The sequence below is a fragment of the Hylobates moloch genome, unplaced genomic scaffold (genome assembly GCF_009828535.3).
Source record: "Hylobates moloch isolate HMO894 unplaced genomic scaffold, HMol_V3 SCAFFOLD_16, whole genome shotgun sequence".
NCBI lineage: Eukaryota > Metazoa > Chordata > Mammalia > Primates > Hylobatidae > Hylobates > Hylobates moloch.
The window spans coordinates 2,452,825-2,474,865 of NW_026652291.1; the positions used below are offsets into that span (position 1 = coordinate 2,452,825).

Sequence of the window (22,041 nt, forward strand, 5' to 3'; positions counted from 1 at the left end):
CACTGAGCAGCCTTCCACAGGGAAGGGGGGGGATGGGCAGTGTTGTGGGGAAGCCCACTCCTGGCCACCCCCCTGGGCCTCATGATGGCCTGTGAGCTGCGTGCACCGACGGCGGCCCTGGGGCTTCTTTGTGGTGGCAAAGGAAGGAAGTTTGATTGGGGACGGGGGTAGCCTTGGGGACCCTGCAGCCTCCTCTCCCAATGTGGGCAGCAGTGAGGGGTCCTGCAATCACCTTCCAGCTGCTGGGGATGCTGCCCCCATGTACAGGGGCCCACTGAGTACTGAAGCCAGGAAGGAAGGAGCTGGGGTCACCAGGCGAGGAAGGAAGAGGGCAGCTGTGCAGGCCTGGAGGGGACACACGGACCGCCACTCACAGCACGCCCTCCTGCCAGGAACGCTGTGAACAGGCTCACTGGCTCCCTACTGGGCACTCCCTCCCACGTTACCAACAAGAAGACTGGGTCGGTTCCCCGCTAGAAGGGGCAGAGCTGAGACTGGAACACAGGCCTGCATGGCTCAGCCTCGTGTGTCTCCCGCATGACACACTCAAGCAGGGGCCAGGCCCAGACACCAGGAGACCAGGAGGGAGAGATGGCCGCGGAGGGCTGCTGCGCCCCAGCCTGAGCTGGGGGAGGCGGCTCTCCACTCTCCTCTCAACCCCACACACGCTGTTCCTGGGCCAGCAGATGTGTGTGCACATACACACACACACACACATATACATACATACACACACACGCAAATACACACACACACACACACACAGTGGATCATCTCTGCAAACCAGAGTGTGCGGGCCTGGGGCATGTGGGTTCTCTGTGTCTTCTCTCTGCCCTCCCAGTTGGGCCTGGGGTGGGGCCCCAGAAGATTCACAGAGCAGACTCAGTCTCAAGGACCTCAAGCTCAGGGACAGAGACCAGAGGGAACCCCAGGACATGTGGGAGCCTCAGGCCACGGTGGCACTGGGGAAAGCACCGCTAGCCCTGAAGAGGGAGGAGACCTGGGCTGTGCAGCAGGGAACAGGCACTGGCCGAGGCTGGGGGCCAGGGGCCAGCAGGCAGGGCCTGGGGGCTGAGCATGGGGGCAGGCAGGATGGTTCCAGGCTGTCCTGCTTTCTGGGAGGAGTGAGGAGACTGGGCAAGGGCCTCCATCCTGGGGGTGCTGACAGGGGCTGGTGCACATAGGTGCACGTGCACACACACACACACACACACATACTTCCTTATCAGCCAGGTGACCTGGCCAATGAGAACCCAAGTACCTCTCTGAGAGCCAGCCCCACCCCCGCCCGCACCCTGCAGGCTCGGCCTGGACAACAGATGGCCAAGGAAGCACTGCAGGCTCATTGCAAGTCTCACGGGCTCAGCCTCCACCCCTTAGGGCAGAAAGGCCAGTGGCCAGACCCCAGGACTGAGGCACCCAGGGCGCCCTGGTCTCGGCCCCGCCTCTGCCCCCAGCCTCCCTGACTGCATCCTCTAGGAGCTGCCATCCCACCCCCAGCTCGGCCTGGGAAGTCCCAGCCCAGCAGCCCCCAGCCCCAGCCATCACCGGGTTCAGGAGGATCTGCACACATGGCACACACACCCTCCTGGCATGGAGATACAGGTGCACATGTGCACACGGTTCCTGCCAGGAAAACCCTGACTTCCTGTCTCCGGGCCTAGGAGCCCTCAGGGTCTAAGCCAGGCCCCCTCCCTCTGCCACCAGCCGCTCAGCCTTCAGCACCTCTTGCCAGCCTCTCTTGGGGCCTCCCGCTCCCAGTGACCTCCACTCAACTCAGGTTTTGCTCCAGCCTCAGCACCCCACCACCCCAACCCCAGGGTACCCAGGGCCTTCCCATAGGTGGGCCTCTGGGAACATGGGGTCACAGGGAGGCCAGGGCCCTGGCCTTATGGCTGGCTCTGACTCCTCCCCAGCCGAGGAGGCACTGACAGCACCCCCATTTCACAGCTGGAAAAAAAATGAGGCAGTGAGATAAAGGAACCTGCCTGCATTCTCACAGGTGGCAAGTGGCAGAGCCAGGACGGAACCCCCTCCCCAACCCCACTGCCCAGCCCCAGGACCCTCCGGCTCCAGCCAAGCGGCTCAGTGAGGAGCCTGAGACAGAAGGGTGGGGAAGGGGGTGGCAGGGGCTCCTTGGGGAGAGCCTGACCAGGACCAGAGCAGGCCAAGCCCTCCCCTCTCCCCTCCCATGCACCCTGCCTGGGACACTCATGGCCACCAGGTCAGGGGTGGGGTCAAGCAGGGGAGAGGCTGACCTGTCAATCACCTGCCCCCTCTTGGACCCCTCCCCTAGGAAAAGACACGCCCCTCTGGCCCCTGGCTGGGAGGGTCCTGAACATGGCGCAGTGCCGACCTCTGTTCTCTGCCAGCCTGTCTTCCCATCAGCGATGAGACCGCTTATTGGCACCAGCATCACATACCTGCCCCCACCCCAGCCCTGGAGATGGGAAACCCCAACCCTCCCACTTCCTCATTCCTGCCCCACCTGCCCCACCCTGCCAGGGGAGGTCTGGATATTCCCTTGCCCCGGCCTGCCCTGCTCCTGACCTCCAGCCCTGGTGCCCCCATGGAGGAGGGCACTGCCCCAGCACTTGCTCCCAGAAGAGACAGACAAGCCCCGGGCACTCAACCCCCAGGCTCTAGGCCCCAGCAAGACTCAGGCTCCAGGCCCCAGCCCTGGCATAGGAACCGGGGCAGGTCTGCCCGGGGAACTGCCCCCTGACTGTCCACAGTGCAGGGAGGGGGCCTGGAGGGAGTGGGGAGAGACGCCCCCTGCTCGCCTGGCACCACAGCCTTTCAGACTCCTTACCCTGTCCTCAGGCGACCCAAGTTTGAGGAGCTCTTGGAACCTTGGCCCACCTGCAGTCACCTGCCCCCCACTCCCGCCAGGGTCAGGGTCAGGCCCAGAGACACTATGGGGGCCCACTGTGGAGAGCTGGGAGGGGCATCTGTCACCACCTGTCTCAGCTGCTCTCTGGAAATCTCCCCATCTCAACTTTCAGCCTCCTTGGCCAGCCCGGCTGCCAATGCAAATGGGTTTCCCAGCACCCCAGCCCGCAGGCTGCCGCGAAGTTTCAGCGGCAGCTTTGCAGAGAGAAGCGGGGATGCAGGTGCACGCTGGAGCAGTCTCCTTACACCTGCCTCCACTGCTGACACCTCAAGGTCGCCCCTGGACACACACTCCATGGGTGACATACCCCCTGCAGTAACTTGACAACTTTCACTGCTGAGAAGTCCCTCCTACATCTAACCCAAGTTCTTCAAGCTGCAGAACCAGCCTTGTCCTCTTTTTGTCCCCAGGAAGCCCCGAGTCTGCTTTGGCTGGGACAAGGCTGACCGGGCACAAGGCCAGTGGATCCGGGCCGTGGTGGGGGCAGCCACAGGCATGGGCCTTCCTTGGTCTGGACCTGCCTCAGTGTTCCCATGGGTTCCACGGGCATGAGAGGGCCACCCACCAAATAGTGTCACCAGAGAGCCTCCAGCCTGGCCCTTCAGCACACCGGGACCCAGGCCTCCCATCCCCTGCCCATTCCTTAGGGAGGCATCATTTTAATTCACATTTATTTTTCAAATAAATACTCTGCTCTTCACTTTCAGACTAGAGGGTGAAGCTGGATAGTCGGGCGGGAGGCCCCCGCCGACGGGCAGCATAGAAGGCTCTGCGGCCCCAAAACACTCCCCGCTACGATGCCTGAAATGCCTCCTGCACAGCTGCTCCTTCTGGCCTGACAGCTGTGCATGGCTGCTGATGACAAAAATTCCCTAACTGCAGTGTCAGAGTTGGGGGCAGGGCCCAGAGTGACTCCCTGGGCTCCTGGCTGACCCCCACTGACCACAGCTCCCTGCCGGCGGCCGCGGCCCCCTCTCGAGCCAGAGAGAACTAGACGCAGGTGATCAGCACAGCCACGACCGGGGCACCTTGATCTCCTCGAAGAGCACGCGGCCCCGAGGGGCCTCCGCACCCGCCACCCTGGCCGCAGCTCTCAGCAGGTCTTGGCTGTGCTGCAAGAGATGCTGGTTCCGTCGGCGGCCCAGTCGGCGCAGGGCCAGAATGGCCAGTATGTGGTCCCGCCTGCAGAGACATGCGGGCACTCACTGCAGACCTACACCTCCGCAACACCCCCGGCCCCAGGATAAGGCGAACCCGTGGGCTTGGGAGTTAGTATGAGTCACTCTGCATTCCGGGAGTCAGTCAGGGAGGTCAGATTGACTGAGGCCAGGAAGAACTGTGCTGGGGGAGGGGGCAGAGCGTGGGCCTGGGGGACACCATAGCTGGGCTTGAAGGGGCACAGGAGAGGGGTGTGCAGAGTGGGAAAGAGCCCGCGAAAAGGCGTGAAGGGAGACCTGGGGACCGGGTGGAGAGGGAGGGAGGGAGACCCAGGCTGGTGAGAGAGGGAGATCCAGGGACAGGGTGGAGAGGGAGGGAGGGAGACCCAGGGACAGGCTGGAGAGAGAGGGAGACACAGGGGCAGGGTGGAGACAGAGGGAGGGAGGGAGACATGGGGGCAGGGTGGAGAGGGAGGGATACATGGGGGCAGGGTGGAGAGCGAGGGAAGGAGAGAGACACGGGGACAGGGTGGAGAGGGAGGGAGACATGGGGGCAGGGTGGAGAGCGAGGGAAGGAGAGCGACATGGGGACAGGGTGGAGAGGGAGGGAGACATGGGGGCAGGGTGGAGAGGGAGGGAGACATGGGGGCAGGGTGGAGAGGGAGGGAGACATGGGGGCAGGGTGGAGAGGGAGAGAGGGAGACCCGGGGGCAGGTGGTGGAGAGGGAGGGAGGGGGTGATGCGGCTGCGGGTGAAGAGGCCGTCGGGGTTGGGAAGTAATTGGAGGGGAACCCCCAGGGTGATGTCAGGGCCACTCTCTCTGAGCCACAGCCTGGAAGACAGGCCTGTTAGGGACGGGGAATCCTTCCCCACCCCATGGCAGGGTGGCCCGGGGAAGGGGATGAACCCGGGGCTTTCTGTGAGCTGCACATCCCAGAATCTCCGGAAGAATGGACTTGGAGAGATTCCAGCTGGGATTTCCAAAGGTTTGGATGACTCACCAACCCCCCAGCACAACCCGGGATCAAAACCTCCTTCCTCCTGACCAGGTCTCAGAATCCCCTGGCTTTCAGAGACGGCTTTCTCCCCAGGGGTGGGGGGTCTGCCTCCCCCTCGGGTTCCAGGACTGCAGGCGCGCCCACCCCCGGTGGGGCTGACGGAGGATGGCCGAGAGCAGATTAGGAGAAGGGGCTCTCTCCATTCTCCCTCCAGCCTTGAGAGTCTGAGGGTCCAAGGCCTACCTCCTGCCTCTGGTCTTCAGGCCCCTGGGCAGTCAGGTCTGGGCTGGGGTTGTTTCAGTACCAGCCGCCTTGGCCCCGAAGCCCTGGTAGGAAGCTAGTGGAAGCAGGTGGGGAACACACCTGATGTCGGGGTAGCTCCCGATGAGAGTCTCCAGGTGCCGCTGAATGTCGGCTTTGTAAGTCTCGCCCAGGATCTCGGCCACGCACCGGATGGCTTGGTCCAACCACGTGGCCTCGGAACCCTGCGAGACAGAGCCGCCACCTGCCCCAAGAGCCCTCTCCCCAGCCCTGCTCCAACTCCTGCAGGAGCGCGAGGTCAGTGTGAGCTCAGGCCTTCCGCAGCGTCAGCCCTCCTGTAGTCAACTCCGGCCCCGTGCTGGGGCTGCCTCCCCAAAACAGAACGGGAGCGTGCCTGGGCACCGAGGGCTCATGGGCCACACAGCCTTCATCTCCCCTCCAATCCCACCCTGCTCGGACAGGAAAACCCAGGCCAGCCTGAGAGTGCTGCCGGGGGGCAGACGAGGGGAGTGCAGGGGTGCTGGTGCCTCCACTCTGAGGGCTCTGGCCTGAGGTGGGGGACACCTCCCACAGGCCCTGACCGTGAGATGGGGCTGTGACCCTCACCGCTTCCCCGCACCCCTGCAAACTGTATGCAAATGTATGCAAAGTGCCGCCCTCCCACCTGGTTCCCCCCAGCCCCCAGCCCCACAGGCGCCCCAGTCCCTGTTCCGCCTGACCCAGAGTGGGGAGAACCACTCCCGCCAAAAGCCCTCCCGGCGCTAGGGCCCTAGTCACCGCCACCACTCCCCGCACAGAGGCGAGCACCGAGGGGCAGTCAGATGCCGTCCCTACCAGGCCCTGGAAGGTGTCACTGATGGCCTGGGCATCCAGGCTCATCTTCTGGGAGCCGTGCACGCGCTCCATGCCCCGGAACCGCGCCCGTGGCCTCAGCGCCCGCACCAGGTACTCGCGGACCACGAACCGGTGCACCTCCTGCAGAGTCTCCTGGGCGGCCCAGGGTCAGGGTCAGGGTCAGGGTCAACAGCCCCAACCCTGGGCACAGCCCTGCCGGGGCCCTCCCCCTTGTGGTACCTGTGCCCGTGGCCGGGCCACACGCTGGAGATGACCGGCAAAGGTCACCACCTTGTCCATGAGGGGATGCAGCCAGTCCTGCGTCAGCCAGTCCCTGGTGCACACAACCCTGAAGAGCGGCTGGGGACAGAGGGCTGGGAGTCTGCAAATGTGCACCACCCCCCCCAACCTGACCCCTCCCTCGAAGCCCAGTGTGCCACTCCTGACCCTTCCTTCCTGGGTGTGGGGTGCCATTCCCTCTCCTAGCCACAGGTCATGTCAGGAGCCCTTTCCCAGAATGCCTTTCCCAGGCCCCAAGCTCCAGGGGCAGGGTTTGAGTTTGTCCAGTCAGATCTGCTCAGGACATGCCCTGGGGAAGCCTTGAGGGACTGGGTGAGGACCCCGGGCCTGGATCCTTGGACCCACCATCCCAGGCTTCGGGGGTGACCACTAAGAGCTGGAGACTGAAGTGAGAAGGCGCAGGCGTCTCCCAGCCGCCCCTGCTCAGCTGGGACCTCACCTGGGTCCCCTGCCCACTACCCTACACACACACCCATGAGCTCACCCCTGGAATAAATGAATCTTGTGACCTGGGCCCCCAGGCTCTAGGAAATAGGTGGTACCTGCTGGGCATGGGAAGTAAGGAGAGAAGGCCTGTCACAGTCACCTGCAACTCACGCTGCAAGCCCTGAAGCAGGTGCTTCTGGAAGCTGCAGGTGGCCATCACCAGGGGCTTCTCCAGCTCCTCTTGGGTTCCTGGGAACCTGGAGAGAAGACTGGTCCTGGGGAGGCGCCAGGACCAGCGATGAGGTGGGCAAGGGAGACCAAGCTGGGGAACAGAGCCGGGCACACAGCTCCGCTCACTTAGACTACAACGTGAAGGGCAGCCCGTGGGGCTCCCCATTGTAGCTGTCTGCGAGCAGAGTCAAGTGGGGGACAGCACAGAAGCCCAGGGAGCCAGTCACAGAGGGGTGGGTCAGGGGGTGGGTGACCCGTTCTCCTCTGGCAGCTCTGGGACAGACCTTCTATCCCTCTTGGTGATAAACAGTACGGCATAGCCATGCCTGGAACACACCCTACCCTGAGCCTCATAACTGCCCCCTGAAGGTGACAATGTCCCTATTTCACTGTTGAGGAAACTAAGGGCCAGGCTATACCCAGTCCCCGCAGCCAGGGACACAGTAAGGCAGGCTGGAGTTCCATCAAGGGTTTGGCCAGAGGCTGCCTACCAAGGGGCAGAGAACGCTCCCTGGAGCTGAAACCCCGGGGTCCCAGCACCAAAGACAAGCCTGGCATGGATTAAGGACGAGAGTGATGGAGAAGCAGTGCCTGATGGTCATGCTTTGGATTTAGGCAGGCCTAGTTCAAGTCCCAGCTCCACCACTTCCTGGCTGCGTGGCACCTCCTTTCCAGGCCTGTGCTCTGCACCTGTGCGTGGGTATACTGTGCTTGGGATGAGACGCGTCAGGCAGGGAAGGCAGCCACAAAGTGCCTGGCACTGACAAGTGCTCACAAAGAGCCAATGGGAACTGAGTCCCCTAAAGCACGAAGTTCCCACACCACCCCAGGGAGCAGGTGCTCTGATCCTATTTGACAGGTGGGAAAAGAGCCACAGGGGGAGGCGGCTTGTCCTGGGGCACACAGCCAGCAGGTGGCACAGCTGTTCTTTGAAGTCAGATAAATGAGAAGTACTTCGGGACACTAAAATTTACAAACTTTTAAAAAAGGATGAACCCAGATGGGGTGGCTCAGTCTGTGCCTCCGGCGCTGGCCACCCTCAGTGCTGCTTCATCTGCTGAGGCCTGGCCTGGAGCTGAGAGCACAGAAGGCCGACAGCCACTGCCAGCCCACAGGGAGGGCCTCTGCCTTCTGGGGACACAGAGACCCAGACCTCACCCCAGCACAGCCCAGGGTGCAGGCTGAGGGAGGCTTCCCAGAGAAGGAGGTGCCCCAAGATGGAAGAAATGCTGCCTGGGATGAAGGGAGGGAAAAATGGAGCCCAGGGCAGCAGGCAGGGAGCTAGAACCCCTCAGCCTCTGCTCAGCCTTGAAGAGCCATCCACACTCCCCCAGGGCCTCTGCTCGGATGGACACACACACACACACACAAGACACATGCATCTCAGCTCTGACACACACACCACTCAGCTCCACCCCTACACACATATGCATAAACACCTCTTAGCTCCAACACACACACACATACACACACACCCCTCAGCTCTGCCAAACGCGCACACACACAGCCTCAGCTCTCCACACATACACACACACGCACACACCCTCAGCTCCATCAGACACGCACACACCCCCCAACTCTGCTACACACACACGCACACACACCCCTCAGATCCACCAACACACAGACACAAACACACACACACTCCTCACCTCTGCCCCCTCCACGCGCGCGCACTTCCCTCCATCCAGGTTCCCGGCGCTCGCGCGCCCCCTGCTGGCCACGCCGCGCCTGCGCAGGAGCGGGCGAGCCCTACCTGAGCTCCTCGCAGGAGTTGATGTAGGCGCCCAGGTGCGGCTCGCTCACCGCCTCCGACGCCAGAAAAGCCTTTTCAAACCTGGGGAGGGATCCACAAAGCCTTTGGGGACCCTCCCTGGCTGCGCGATGACCCTGGGTCCACCCTCCCAATCACGTCCCTACGCAGACTCCTCCCTCCCACCTGCAGAGCACACCGGGCCAGGTCGCTCCCCTACTGAGGATGCGTCCGCACCTGGGCACGAAGAGGCCGAGCGCCCGCGTGCAGATTCGCAGGGTGGTGGCCTCCAGCTCCGCGGAGATGGCGCCGGCCGCCTTCACGTGCTCGGCCACGAGCTGCGAGGAAAGCCCAGCACTGAGCGTGCGTCCCAGCCGCCGACCTGAGGCCGCGGCTCCCCTGGTAGCCCCGCCGCGCCTCCAGCCCGCCCCGCTGTGTCTCTCAGTCTTGGCCCCTCCAGCTTTCAGCCGCCCAACCGGAGAGTCAACTCCCGCAAACCCCCATCCAGCAGCCTCCCAGCCCGTCGGCGCGCCGGGGGTCCCCGATTTCCCCCCACGTGGGGCCTCAGGCTCCCATCTAACGGAAGGGTTGGTTGGGACTGGATAGGAATTCGTTCTGGATATCGCCACCGTGTGCGTGAGGCTTGAACACACGCCCCTTCTCAGCCCCTGCTCCCGGGCCGCACCATGTGGACGTCCATGGACAGCGGCGCCTGGTAGAGGCCCTGCAGCACCTCGGGGACCTCGGCGGCCGCCCAGTGACTCTGCTCCAGCTGCAAGATGCTATCGAAGCAGCCTGCGATCTTGGCCTGGGGGGAGAAGGGATGGGGCCGCGGTGAGACCCTCCCGGACCCCGTCCCGCGCCGTCCGGGATGAGGGCCGCCCTGTCGGGTCACAAGCCCGCGCCGGGGGCCACAGGGTGAACCGAGCCAGCTCTGGCCGCCGATAGCCTGGGCGCCGCACATCCCCCCCCAGGGCCCGCCCCCTCCAGCCTGGCCCGCCCAGCCTGGCCCGCCCGGCCTGACCTCCAGGAAGCTGGTGTAGTCGCTCTCCAGTCGGGCCCACACGTCCGGCGCCAGGAGCGGAGGCAGCGGCTCTGCGGGCAGCGCCAGGCCCGGGGAGCCCAGGAAGTCAGGACTGGAAGGCAGGGCAGGGGGCTGAGGGCGGGCGCGGCTCTGATGCGGCAGCCGCTGCCCCTCTTCTGGCCAGGCTCAAAGTCTAACGCCAATCCCGAACCTGGGCATCTGTACACACACACACACACACACACACACACACACACACACACACACACACGCCTCTAGGCTGCCATGCCACAGCCCCTCCCCGGAAGCCTCTGACAGCTGGGTTCCTGCCTTCTTGCAGAACGCTGAAGGACGGCTACCCAGATGGCACTCCGCCCTCTCCTCAAACACAGGTCAGGGGTCGGCCACCCTCCAGCCCACATCAGGGAGGCCCACAGCAGCGCAGACACAGGTCTGACCCCACACAATTTAAGGTGCAATTTAAGGAGTGCGGGACTTCAGGCAACCTCCCCCACCTCCGTGGCGCTCCTGCCGGTGGGGCTGGGAACCGCTCCTTGGGGAAAGCAATCCATCCTCATCCCAGGCACAGAGCGGGAGGTGGCCGCTCCCCGCAGGCTGTACCCTGAACCCAGGTGCCCGTCTGGCCTAGCGGGGTGCCCTTTTCTTTTTTTCTTTTTTTTTTTTTGAGACAGAGTCTTGCTCTGTCGCCCAGGCTGGAGTGCAGTAGCGCGACCTCGGCTCACTGCAACCTCCACCTCCCGGGTTCAAGCGATTCTCCTACCTCAGCCTCCGGAATAGCTGAGATTACAGGTGCGTGCCACTATGCCCGGCTAATTTTTGTATTTTTGTAGAGACGGGGTTTCATCGTGTTGGCCAGGCTGATTTCGAACTCCTGACCTCAGGTGATCGGCCGCCTCAGCCTCCCAAAATGCTGGAATTACAGGCGTGAGCCACGGCGCCTGGCCAAGATGTGCCCTTTTCTGATGCGCCCAAAGGCACCTGGTGGACCCAGCACAGGCCCTACTCCCATGGGAACCTCCCCGCGGAAACTTTTCAAATTCTGGAACTGTGTATGGGTGACCCCTAGAAAACCTGGGGCGGGGGCGTCCCCGGCCTAACCCGCCGAGGAAAGCACGTCGAAGCCCTCGGCTCTCAGCCCTCGGCTTTCAGCCCTCTCCCAGGGAGGAAACAGAGAAGAAAGGTCCGGTGCTCCTCAAAGCCGGCTCCCCAAGGCCTGCGGGGCAAGCGGCAGCTGTCCTCGCCACTTGGCGCCCTGGCCGAGGCTCACCTGCCGTAGACGTTGGCGGCCCAGTCCAGCAGGACATAGAGCTGCTCGCAGCCGCGGGCGTCGCGCGCGAGCTCCTGGAGCCTCTGAGCCACGGCGCTGTGGAAGGCACGCAGATAGACCTCCCACGCGGGGAAGCCGGCCGCCGCATACGCGGGCTGCACCTCCTGCCGCACCTTCTGCAGGTCGCGGCGAACCAAGCCGCCCAGCTCGGCCAGAAGCTGGGCCAAACCCGACGCGCCCTCAGCCTCCCCCGAGGCCCACCCCGCGCCCGGCCGCCGCACGCGCTCCTGAGCGCTCCGCCGCACGGCCTCCTCCCAGTGCTGGCGCCAGCGGCGCGGCGTGCGTAGGAAGTCGCCGTCGTCGGGTGGCGAAGGGTGGGCCTCCTCCTCCGCGCTCACCACGCGGGCCAGCTCGGCCAGCGCGGCCGCGTCCACGCCGTCGCTGTCCAGCGTCTCGCGCACGATGACTCCGATCTCGGCTGCCAGCCCGTCGTAATGCAGGCACACGTCCATGGCACGCCGCGCGAAGGCGGTAGGGTCCTGCTCAAAGGTGCGCGAGGCCTTCTCGGCCACCAGCAGCGTCTCCAGGCGCAGAAGCTGTTCGAAGGCCGCCAGCAGTTGCCGTTCAGTAATGAGGTCGGCCACGGATTTGCCTTCTGCACAGGCAGGCAAGAAGAAGGGCGGTGAGAGGGACCGCCCCAAGACCCCAACCTGGAGGAAGACCTGCAGGCCGCGGCTCAATCCATCGGGGCTGGATTGTCTGGCCTCTGCCAGATGCCCCAGCACAGCTGAAGGCCTGCTCCAGGAACAACAGGCCCCAGCTGCCAGGAGCCCTCCCTTAGAGTCACCTTTAAAGAGGCAGAACCTGGGGCCCCAAGCCTGGCTGAACAGAGCAATTTGGGTCAACCCCTACCTTCCGCCTGGATCCCACACCCACCTTCCACTCTCGGCTGAGCCGGACCTGATAGCCTCATGCTCAGCCCTGATTGCAGGTCTAATAGTGTCGGAGCTGAGGCAGGGCGCGTCCTGCCCGTGTCCAGCTTTACATTCCTGCTGCTCCCCGCTCTCCGCCAGCCTCCACCCGACAAGAGCTCTCCACCTCCGTGTCCCCCTCTTCCCAACCCCTGTGTATCCTCCTCTGGGCAATCCCCCTGACCTCCCCTCCTGGTACCTCTGCGAGCCTTGCACCCTCTGCAACCGTGCGATCAGCTGTGTGCATGGCCCTAGTCTGACCAGGAGCCAGGCTGTGAAAGGCCATGGAGAGGCTGGGGATCTAGGGCCATGCATATCTGGGTTCAAGTTCCATTCTCCATGCTGTGAGACTTGAGGCAAGTCACTCCACCTCTCTGAGCCTCACTTTTCTCATCTGCCCAATGAGGGGGCTCCCATTGCAGAGATGCTGCAAGAATTTAAAGTGCAATTGTCCAGCTGGGCGTGGTGGCTCACGCCTGTAATCCCAGCACTTCGGGAGGCCAAAGCAGGAGGATAGGGTGAGCTCAGGAGTTCGAGACCAGCCTGGGCAACATAGCAAGGCCGTATCTCTACAAAAAAATAAAAATAAATTAAAAAAATTAGGCCGGGCACAGTGGCTCACGCCTGTAATCCCAGCACTTTGGGAGGCCGAGGGGATGGATCACGAGGTCAGGAGGTCAAGACCAGCCTGGCCAATATGGTGAAACCCCATCTTACTAAAAATACAAAAAAAAATTAGCCAGGTGTGGTGGCACGCGCCTGTAGTCCTAGTGACTTCAGGGCCTGAGGCAGAAGAATCACTTGAACCTGGGAGGTGGAGGTTGCAGTGAGCCGAGATTGCGTCACTGCACTCCAGCCTGGGTGACAGAGTGAGATTCGGTCTCAAAAAAAAAAAAAAAAAAAAAAAAATTTAGCTGGGTGCAGTGGCTCACACCTGTAGTCCCAGCTACTCAGGAAGCTGAGGTGGGAGCATCGCTTGAGCCCAGGAGGTCACGGTGGCAGTGAGCTGTGATTGCACCACTGCATGCCAGCCTGGGTGACAGAGTGGAGACCCAGTCTCAAATAAATAAATAATTGCACGTGTTCGGGGGCAGAGTTTGGGGAGCTAGGGAGGAGAGCCTTTCCGGAAGCCTCAGCTGAGCTGCCCTAACCTCTGGCCTGTTTCCTTTCATGCTTAGTGTTGTTTCTGAGGCCCTTACCTGCCTCGGGTTTCAGTTCCTCAGACGCTGCCCCAGTGGCTGCCTGCTGGCTGACACCATTCATGACCCCCGAGGGCACCTCAGGAGTGGCCTGGGAATGGCCGGTAGCTGGGCCCTCATCCAGGGCTTGCCGGAAGGACCGGAACAGGGAGCAGGAGCTTCGCCGGAACAGGCCCGTATCCTCCTTGGAGACCTGGGTCAAAGCCCGCTGGCTGGCCCGGGAGAAGGCCTGCCTCAGGGAGCCCAGGCCCAGCCTTGTGCCATCCTTGCGGTGGGCATTGGGCTCTTTCCTGCTGCTTGTTCGCCGGGAGTCCTGAGCTGGAGTCTGCGGCTCCTCGGCCTCCTTCGGACTTTGCAGCTTCGGCCCAGGAGTCTCTGTCTGTGGTGATGGCATCTTGGCAGCAGGAGAACTGGGGGCAAGAAGGAGTGGCCACAGGAGCAGATGCAGAACCGTGTTGTGGCCCTGTGGGGCCTGGCCACACCCAGGGGCTTGGTCAAGGAAGGCTCCCCAGAGGAGGCAGCCCTCAGGCTGTCAAAAGGAAGCATCACCAGGCCACTCTCTTGGCGAGAGCCCCCAGTGTGCCAGGCCGCAGCTAGGCACGGAGATATAGACAGCTGCTTCCATCAGGAGCCTTTCCTGAGACCATCCCCCAAAAAGGGTCTCCCCAAGTGCCCACCGTCACTTGGCCTCTGCCAGGCCAGACCCTCCCATTAGAATTGGAGGAGGGCACTGACATGCAGGTTCTGCGGCCCATTCCAGACCACAGCTCCCAACACCCGAGGGCAGGACCAGCAGCCACATCTAGGCCTTCCCAGATGTTAGGTGCTGAGGCCTAAAGCCCTCCCCCAAGCCCCCACCAGCTCCTTCACTGCCCTCCAGGTCCCTCAGCTCACCCGCCTTCAGCCCAAAAGGCCTGACTACTTTGGCTCAAAGGGGAGGGCAGGGACCCCCATGGGAGCCCACCCCCTTCCCGGGTGTCACAGAGCCCACCGAGGAGGTGTGGGGCCTGAGGGCAGTGGCCAAGGCCACCCTGCGGCTTATCATGGCCGTGCAGCCGCAGGGGCGGCAGCAGGAGGAGCCTCGGGTCTATATTTAACCAGGGACCGGGGGGGGGTTCTCAATGCTGTTTCCCACCCATTGCCTCTCCTCCTCCCCCCACTCCTCTCCCTCTCCACCATAGCGTGCTCTGGCCCCTCCCCAACACAAGGAATGGAGGGGGGTGTCCCAGGGACATGGGGGTGGCTGAGCTGCGGCTGCTCCTGCTCCCCCAGGGCCCTCAGCACCCTGGCCTGCCAGGCTCCACCCACACCCCCTTCCAGCCTTAGGAGCTGTGTTTGCTTTCCTGGCTTTAGGTTGGGAGAGAGGAGGGGCCTCCCAACCACTCCATTGCACAAGCTGGGCCATGGGTGGGGGAGGGCATTAGGCCGGCAAAGCCTCACTTTCCCCTGGGAGAAACTGGGGCCAAAGAAGGGCTGGACCTGCCCCTAGCCCAGCCCCAGGGCCCCCCACCCAGATGCCAGGACCAAAGCACCCGCCTGACCCCCCACCCAACCCTTGGGTGACATCGGGCGGAAAGTGTGCCTCCCCAGGCCCCATTTTGCTGGGTGGAATCACACCAAGGTGGGCGGAGCCCAGTCCCTCACCCACCCTCGCCCTCCAGCAAGGGGCCTGCTGGGCCCAGCTGCGGCCTACCTACCTTCCTTGAGGTTCCCAGAGGCGGCTAAGCAGCTGGATGGAGGCCCGAGGTGGGAGAGACAGCCAAGTGATTGATGGAGCTTATCAGTCCCGCCCTGGCCACAGGTCGGCGACTTCCCCCAGCGCCAGGGTTCAGGGACCCTGCCTGATTCGGACTTGACCCACACGCTTCAGGGCACCATCTGTCCCAGCCTCCACTCCCCTCTCTCTCCCTGGTGCCCCTTCATGCTTGGCATGGGGGCTGGCGCCCAGCAGGGCAGGGGTGTCGTGAAGAGAACGGTTCGGCACATGCTGCATCCACTGCTGTCAAGGGGACGGAGGCCGGGATGTGGGGAAGGACAAGCCAGGCCCCGCCTTTTTGTCTGGGAGAGCTCACACTTAGTAAGCACCTACTGTGTGCCCAGCTTGATGCCTGACACAGATCGGCTACTGTGACAACAAAGTTAGGGGGTGTCATTTGCCCATTTCACAAATGAGGAACCTGAGGCTCACAGAGGGACAGAGTCTGCCACTGGCTGCGCACCTCAGGCTGGGGAGCCTGCTTGGAGCTGGAAGCAGAGGCGGGACCTGCCATGTCTCCACCCCCAGGGAGTCAGAACTGCCGCCCAGAAGCCCCCCTCCCAGCGGAGAGACCCAAGGTGTCAGCAGGTCCCAGAGTGGGGTCAGATGTGGAGGTCCTCTCCCAGGAAGCCCAGACGAAGGCCGGGTAGGGAGGGGCAGCTGTGTGGTGAATCTCTTAGGAGGTTACATAGGCAGAGGCTTGGGGGCCACTCAGCTGCTTTTGTCCCAAACCAGAACTTCAATGAAGGGCCAGTGAGGTCCCCAGATGGCCCCTCAGCCTCCAGCCATGCCACCTTTGACCCTGCAGCTCCCAACAGCTTCCCAAGCTATTCTCGACCTTCCCAAAGCAAAAGTGCAGCCAGGTCACTCCCCTGCTTTAAGCCCTTCTGTGGTTCCCTCCTGCCCGAGCCCCACAGCCGGGCATCCATCCTGGAACCTCCTTCCTCCACCTCCACCTCCCACTGATGACGCCTCACCAGCTTCCCCTGGGGTTCACGGATAACCTGCACCCCACCCAGCCTCTTCTCTGTCCTCCCGGCTGCACATCCAGCCTCCAGTTTCCCCTCCGGCCATTCGCTTTCCTGGCCCCTGTTTGTTTTCCAAACCTGACCTGGGTTTCCGGACCTCAGGGTTCAGATGCCTCGCACCACCTGCCGTCACCATCTATCTGCTCAGTGGGCACTCGGCACTGTCCCTGTGATGATGTGGCCCTCCTGCACTGGCCTGGCAGCCTCTGTCCATCTACCCCCGTCACCCCTGAGCACAGCCTGGAAGCAGGGGGAACATCAGTGTCAGGGTCGCCCTGCCTCCCCCGAATGGCCTGCCTGCTGCCATGCTGGCGACTGCGGGGCTGAGACCTGAAGGCCCCTCTCAACTCCCCCCTCCACCTCCCAAGGCTCTCACCTGGCCTGTCCCTGTGCCTGCCTCCCCACACCCTCATGGACTCTCTCTGGCTCTCTTTTCTTTCTGTGTCTCTCTGGCCCCAGTGCCCGGAGAGTCCAGGGGGCCCCGGCTCCTATGCTGCCGCTCCCTGATTGCAAGGCCCCGGAGACTGAGGCCCAGCCTGAGCCCCACTCTCCCCAGGTCAGGCTAATACACCCGTTGTGAGGCCAGCAGCAGGGGCAAGAAACCACCCAGAGACACAGTCACTGAGAGCTCCCACCCTGGCCCACCCTAGCCATGTCCGAGAAGTCAAGTCCGAACTTCCCCACCCTCCCTACACGCAGCCTCAGCTTCTACTCCCCGCTTTCCCCTAGACCTTCCCTCCCGTAGCTGCTCCTCTTCCTCCTGATCACTCTGCAGTGCTCACCCACTCCCCAGCCTCCCCACCTACGCTGGGACTGGGCCATCGCTCCACTCCTCAATGCTCCAGAGGAGCCTCTGCAGGTGACTGCCTGTACTGCGCCCTGGGCGAAGCCCTGTGCCGGGCTTGCCCCCTCTCACTTCCCCACCTGCCATCCACCTTCCCCTGATCACAGCCTCCCAGCTGCTCTCCTTCCCAGGCCCCCTCAATGCCGCCTCCTCGGATCAGTCATAGAATCCTGCTTCGCAGTTAGACGGTCGTCGGCCAACTTCCCCAACAGCACTTGGGTTTTCCTGTTGAGAGGGGGGACTGAGACAGAACTAGCTGGATTTCCTAGTCCGACTAAGAATCCCTAAGCCTAGCTGGGAAGGTGACTGCATCCATCTATAAACATGGGGCTTGCAACTTAGCTCACACTCGACCAATCAGGTAGTAAAGAGAGCTCACAAAAATGCTAATTAGGCAAAAACAGGAGGTAAAGAAATAGCCAATCATCTATCGCCTGAGAGCACAGTGGGAGGGACAATGATCAGGATATAAACCCAGGCATTTGAGCTGGCGACAGCTGCCCTCTTTGGGTCCCCTCCCTTTGTATAGGAGCTCTGTTTTCACTCTACTAAATCTTGCAACTGCCAAAAAAAAAAAAAAAAGAATCTTGCTAAAACGTCAACCTCCTTTCTTTATTGTTTTTAGAGACAAGGTCTCGCTGTGTCACTTCACTCACTGCTGGAGTGCAGGGATGCGATCATAGCTCACCACAGCCTCGAACTCCTGGACTCAAGCAGTCCTCCCACCTCAGCGTCCCAAGTAGCTGGGACTACAGGTGCACAACACCGTGCCTGGCTAATTTTTGTATTTTTTGTAGAGACAGGGGTCTCATTATGTGTGCCCAGGCTGGTCTCAAACTTCTGGCCTCAAATGATCCTCCTGCCTCAGCCTCCCGAAGTGCTGGGATTACAGGAGTGAGCCACCACGCCCGGCCCTATGAACCTCCTTTGAAAGCTTTCCTTGCAAGTTTTCCTTTCCCTTCCAGCCCCTGCAAATAAGGAAAACGACAAGGATGTTTGTTCTCACCACTCTTACTCCTCAACATTTGGCTGGAAGAACTAGTTAAGGCAATAAAGAAAGAAAAATAAATAAGAGGTGTAAACACTGGGAAGGAGCAGATTAAACTGTCATTATTCATATGATTGTTGGCTTAGAAAATCTGAGACTGAAAACTATTGGAGCTAACAAAAGGGTTTAGTAAGTTTTGTGCGTTGATTATGTAAATACAAGCAACACCTTTCCTATACCCTAGCAAAGCCTATTAGAAAGAGACACTTAAAAGACTTCCCTTCACAGTAGCAACAAAGCATAAGCCTGCTGAGCCGCCGCCGCCGCCCTCGGAAGAAGCACAGCTCCATCCTTAGCTTGGCATTCAAGGCCTAATGACCCCTCTGGCTTCAGTCCCAACTCATTCCCTCACTCTGATCACTCAGCAGTATCCACCTCTCCTCCACACCTTTGCATAGGCCAACTCATTCCCTCACTCTGATCACTCAGCAGTACCCACCTCTCCTCCACACCTTTGCACAGGCCATCCTCTCTGCCTACCATGACCTCAGCCCCTCCTTCAGTTGTCAGCTCACTGAAGCCTCAGCAGAAGTGGCTTCTCCCCCGAGAAGGCTTCCCCGACCAGCTGAGCCCATACCATGTTCAGCACCTCCTGCTCTGGGCCTGATCCCAGCCCTGGGCACACCTGCCATGACGGAGGGACAGTTACAGAGCCTGGAGACCAGGAGACCCCCAAGGCAGGGAGTGAGCCTGACTCAGCCCCCAGCCATGGCTAGTACTTGGCACTTTCCTGGAGAAACCAGGAAAGTGAATCTGATGCCTCAGTGTGAGCGCACGGGCATATACACACTTTTCTGGGCATCGGTTTTGCACGTCTGTGTGTTGGCCTGACAGTGTCTCCCTGTCTGTGTGTGACTCTGCCCTGGAGTGTCCCCAGAGGGTCTGCCAGTGCTTCTGAGTCTGTGTCTGTGCCTGCATGCCCATCTTGGTGTCTTCTGTGTCTATCTGTGCTTTCTGCCTGAGTGTGTCTGCCTGTGTAGCGGGTGTGTGTGTGTCCATTGTGATTTGCGCTGGCCCTCTGGCCTGGGCTCTGAGTGAGGCCTTTGGCCTGGAAGGCCACTCGCAGAGCCGGAATGGTCCTCAAGCCCGCCCACAGCACCCCATGCCCTCCTGCTCCACCTGCCCAGAACATACCTGCTGAGCACGCAGCCTTGGCCCAGGAAGAACGCGGCCACCTGAGAAGCTGGCCCGTGGGGCCTTCAGAGCCGGGCCCTGGCCATGGAGCCTCCAGAGCAGCCCGAGCGAGTGACCAACAGCTGGGACTTCCCAGCCATGGTCAGGGCCTGCCAGGCCCACCCAGCCCCACCCACAGCCCTACCCTCCACCAGGACCCCATACTTTCACTTTCAGAGAAGTTCCCACTTCCTTTTCGTTCCGGAGGCAGTCACTCCAGCTTTCCATTCCAGACAGCTCAGGGCTCAGTCCAAGGGTCAGAGAACAAGGGAGGGGAAGGCTGCGGAGCTTGGCACTCAGGGTCTCGAGGCAGCAGGGGGTGGACACTGCCTGCCACCCAAAACACACCAGCCCCTCCTTTGCTCAGAGGCCAGCAGAAGCAGGCGCTGGCCTCGGGGGACACTCAGCCCACAGTGCCGGAGCCCAGAAGGACCCCTCCCTCCAGGACAGAGGCTCTAGCACTGGGCCAGTCCATCGAGTTCATCCTGAGACCCCTGCACCCTGCCTGTCAGGGAAGCTCATGGTGACAGCGAAGGAAGCAGTTGAGAGCCGCATGCCGTTCCTGGGGGCTTCAGGAGCTAGAGGAAGGGATGGGGCCGTAGGGACAGACAGGACACACTCAGGAGTGAGGAGGGACGGCATCCTGGGCAGGGGCAAAGATGTGCAGGCGGGGCCCCACTCCCCACACAGGGGGTCAGGCGGGCAACATGCTGCGGGGAGGGCCGCTGACGCTTCCCAGAAGAGGCAGCCTCACCCCTGCATAGGGGGATTCCACAGCGAGTGTCTTAGGAAACAACTCAGGGAAAATCCAAGGAGAACAGATCCAGGCCTGTCCCAACCTGGGCTGGGGCCACCAGGGTGTGCGACGGGGCTGCTGCAGGGTGCTGAGGTGGGCAGAAATAGCCTCCTGCACCAGCGTCCTCTGGCTGAGGGCGGGGTGGCCCCATGCAGCAGCGTCCTAGGGTTGAGGGCAGAGACAGGCCGGCACACCGGCATCCTAGGGCTGAGGGCAGGCACACCAGCATCCTAGGGCTGAGGGCAGGGATGGCCCCATGTACCCAGCATCCTAGGGCTGCCACAACAGGACCAGGGACTGAGCCTCAACAACAGACGTTTATTCTCTCCCAGTTCTGGAAGCCAGAGGCCCGCAGTCAAGGCATGTGTGGGGCTGGTTTCTCCGGGGGCTGTTTTCTTGGTCTGCAGGTAGCCCCCACTTCTTCCTGGGTCTCCACAGGGTCTTCCCTCTTCGTGTCTGTGTCCATATTTCCTGTTCATATGGGTTAGGGTCCACTCTAATGACTTAATTTTAACTTATTACCTCTTTAAAGGTCACGTGTTTTTATAAGGAATTTTCCAAATAAGGTCACATTCTAAGATTGGGACTTCAACATACGAATTTTTTTTTTTTTTTTTGGAATGGAGTCTCTCTCTGTCACCCAGGCTGAAGTGCAGTGGCATGATCTCAGCTCACTGCAATCTCTGCCTCCTGGATTCAAGCGATTCTCCTGCCTCAGCCTCCTGAGTAGCTGTGATTACAGACGTGCACCACCACACCCAGCTAATTTTTGTATTTTTAGTAGAGTCGGGGTTTCACCATGTTGGCCAGGCTGGTCTTGAACTCCTGACCTCAGGTGATTGGCCTGCCTAGGCCTCCCATAGTGCTGGGATTACAGGCGTGAACCACCGCACCCAGCCCAACATACGAATTTTATGGGGGAAAAGCAGCCCATAACAGACTGGAAGGTGCCTGAGATGCTGCAGCAACATCTGCAGAGGGGCCAAATTAGACTCAAAGATGCCAGCACCTCCTCCAGGAAGCCCTCCAATTAACCACTTGAGTCACTACCCTGAGCCCTGGGTTCCCTCTGTGAAGTGGGGTGCTAAGAGTCCCACTTCAAGCCCGAGAGGTGCCCAGCAGCCCATAGGCCCTTCCTCCCAGCCCAGTCCCACCTGCTGGCGCGAGTCCCACCCCACCTGTCTCCAACAGGCAGAGATGAGGGGTAACAGGGAATAAGCACAACTGAGCAGACACAGCTGAGGTCCAAGGTGGCCGGCTTCCCAGGGCTCAGTGACCTGCTCTCGGCCACACAGCTGCCCAGAGAGTCCAGGACTGCGACCTCGGTCTCTGGCTCTGTGGACTGGGTCTTCCCATAGAGCCAGGCCTCGGTGGACTGGAGACTTCCTGGTCTAATTCTCCCACCCCCCCAGCTCACAGGGCATGTTGGGGTCCTGGGGCCTCCAATTACGGGTCGCTCCATTCAATACATAGGTGCCTGAAAAGCTGGTGGTGCCCAGGGCCTGGGGACTGCTCCTGGAAGTCCCCTCAACTCCCATCTGCTCTCCACAGCCACCTGAGCCTGTGCCCGCTTTTCAGCATGAGGTTGCAATGTTTCTTTCATGCTATGTCCATGTTTTTCCCGAAGTTTCTCAGTAAAATCCCTTTGGAAAAACCCCAGCCTTGTCTCAAAGAAGCCTGGGGCAGAGGGTTGGTCTGGGGTCAGGAGAAGGCAGGGTGGGGGGCCATTAGGAGGGAGAGGCCTAGCCAGGGACACCCACCAGAGAGCAAGCCCAGCTCCCCACGACCTTGGAGAGGCACTCCAATCTCTGAGCCTCAGTTTACTCCTCCAGAAAATGGGATTGTCGTCGGGATCAAATGGGTTCACCTTGGCTGAGGACCTGGCTCCCAGGTAGGGAAGGCCAGGGAGCAGGACCCCCACCACCAGATGCTTGCCTGATCTGGGGTTCACTGAGAGGCCAGGCTGTCACACCCGGGGTGTAGAAGCCAGAGGCGGCCGCTTCCACCCTCACTGCTGCCGGGACCAGCGTTAAGCGCAGCGTGAGCACCCAGAGGCCCAGG

General features: G+C 61.5%; 1 protein-coding gene across 3 annotated transcripts; it reads right to left on the reverse strand.

The window, feature by feature from the left end:
• Nucleotides 1–3,550: 3,550 nt before the first annotated feature.
• EXOC3L4 (exocyst complex component 3 like 4) lies at nucleotides 3,551–19,261 on the reverse strand. 3 transcript variants are annotated; one of them, XM_058429808.1, is made up of 13 exons: nucleotides 19,146–19,261; nucleotides 15,033–15,064; nucleotides 13,336–13,745; nucleotides 11,166–11,820; nucleotides 9,878–9,989; nucleotides 9,539–9,661; nucleotides 9,091–9,191; nucleotides 8,857–8,937; nucleotides 7,030–7,144; nucleotides 6,384–6,503; nucleotides 6,144–6,296; nucleotides 5,412–5,533; nucleotides 3,551–4,075 (listed from the first exon to the last, which is right to left on the reverse strand). In XM_058429808.1, the coding sequence occupies exons 3-13, from the start codon at nucleotides 13,727–13,729 to the stop codon at nucleotides 3,898–3,900; spliced, it is 2,154 nt and encodes a 717-aa protein (XP_058285791.1). In that variant the 5' UTR covers nucleotides 13,730–13,745; nucleotides 15,033–15,064; nucleotides 19,146–19,261; the 3' UTR covers nucleotides 3,551–3,897. The 3 variants fall into 3 exon arrangements, with proteins under 3 accessions (XP_058285791.1, XP_058285790.1, XP_032035915.1); XM_058429807.1 differs by having other exon boundaries at nucleotides 15,033–15,334; XM_032180024.2 differs by lacking the exon at nucleotides 15,033–15,064.
• Between the last annotated feature and the right edge of the window lie 2,780 nt (nucleotides 19,262–22,041).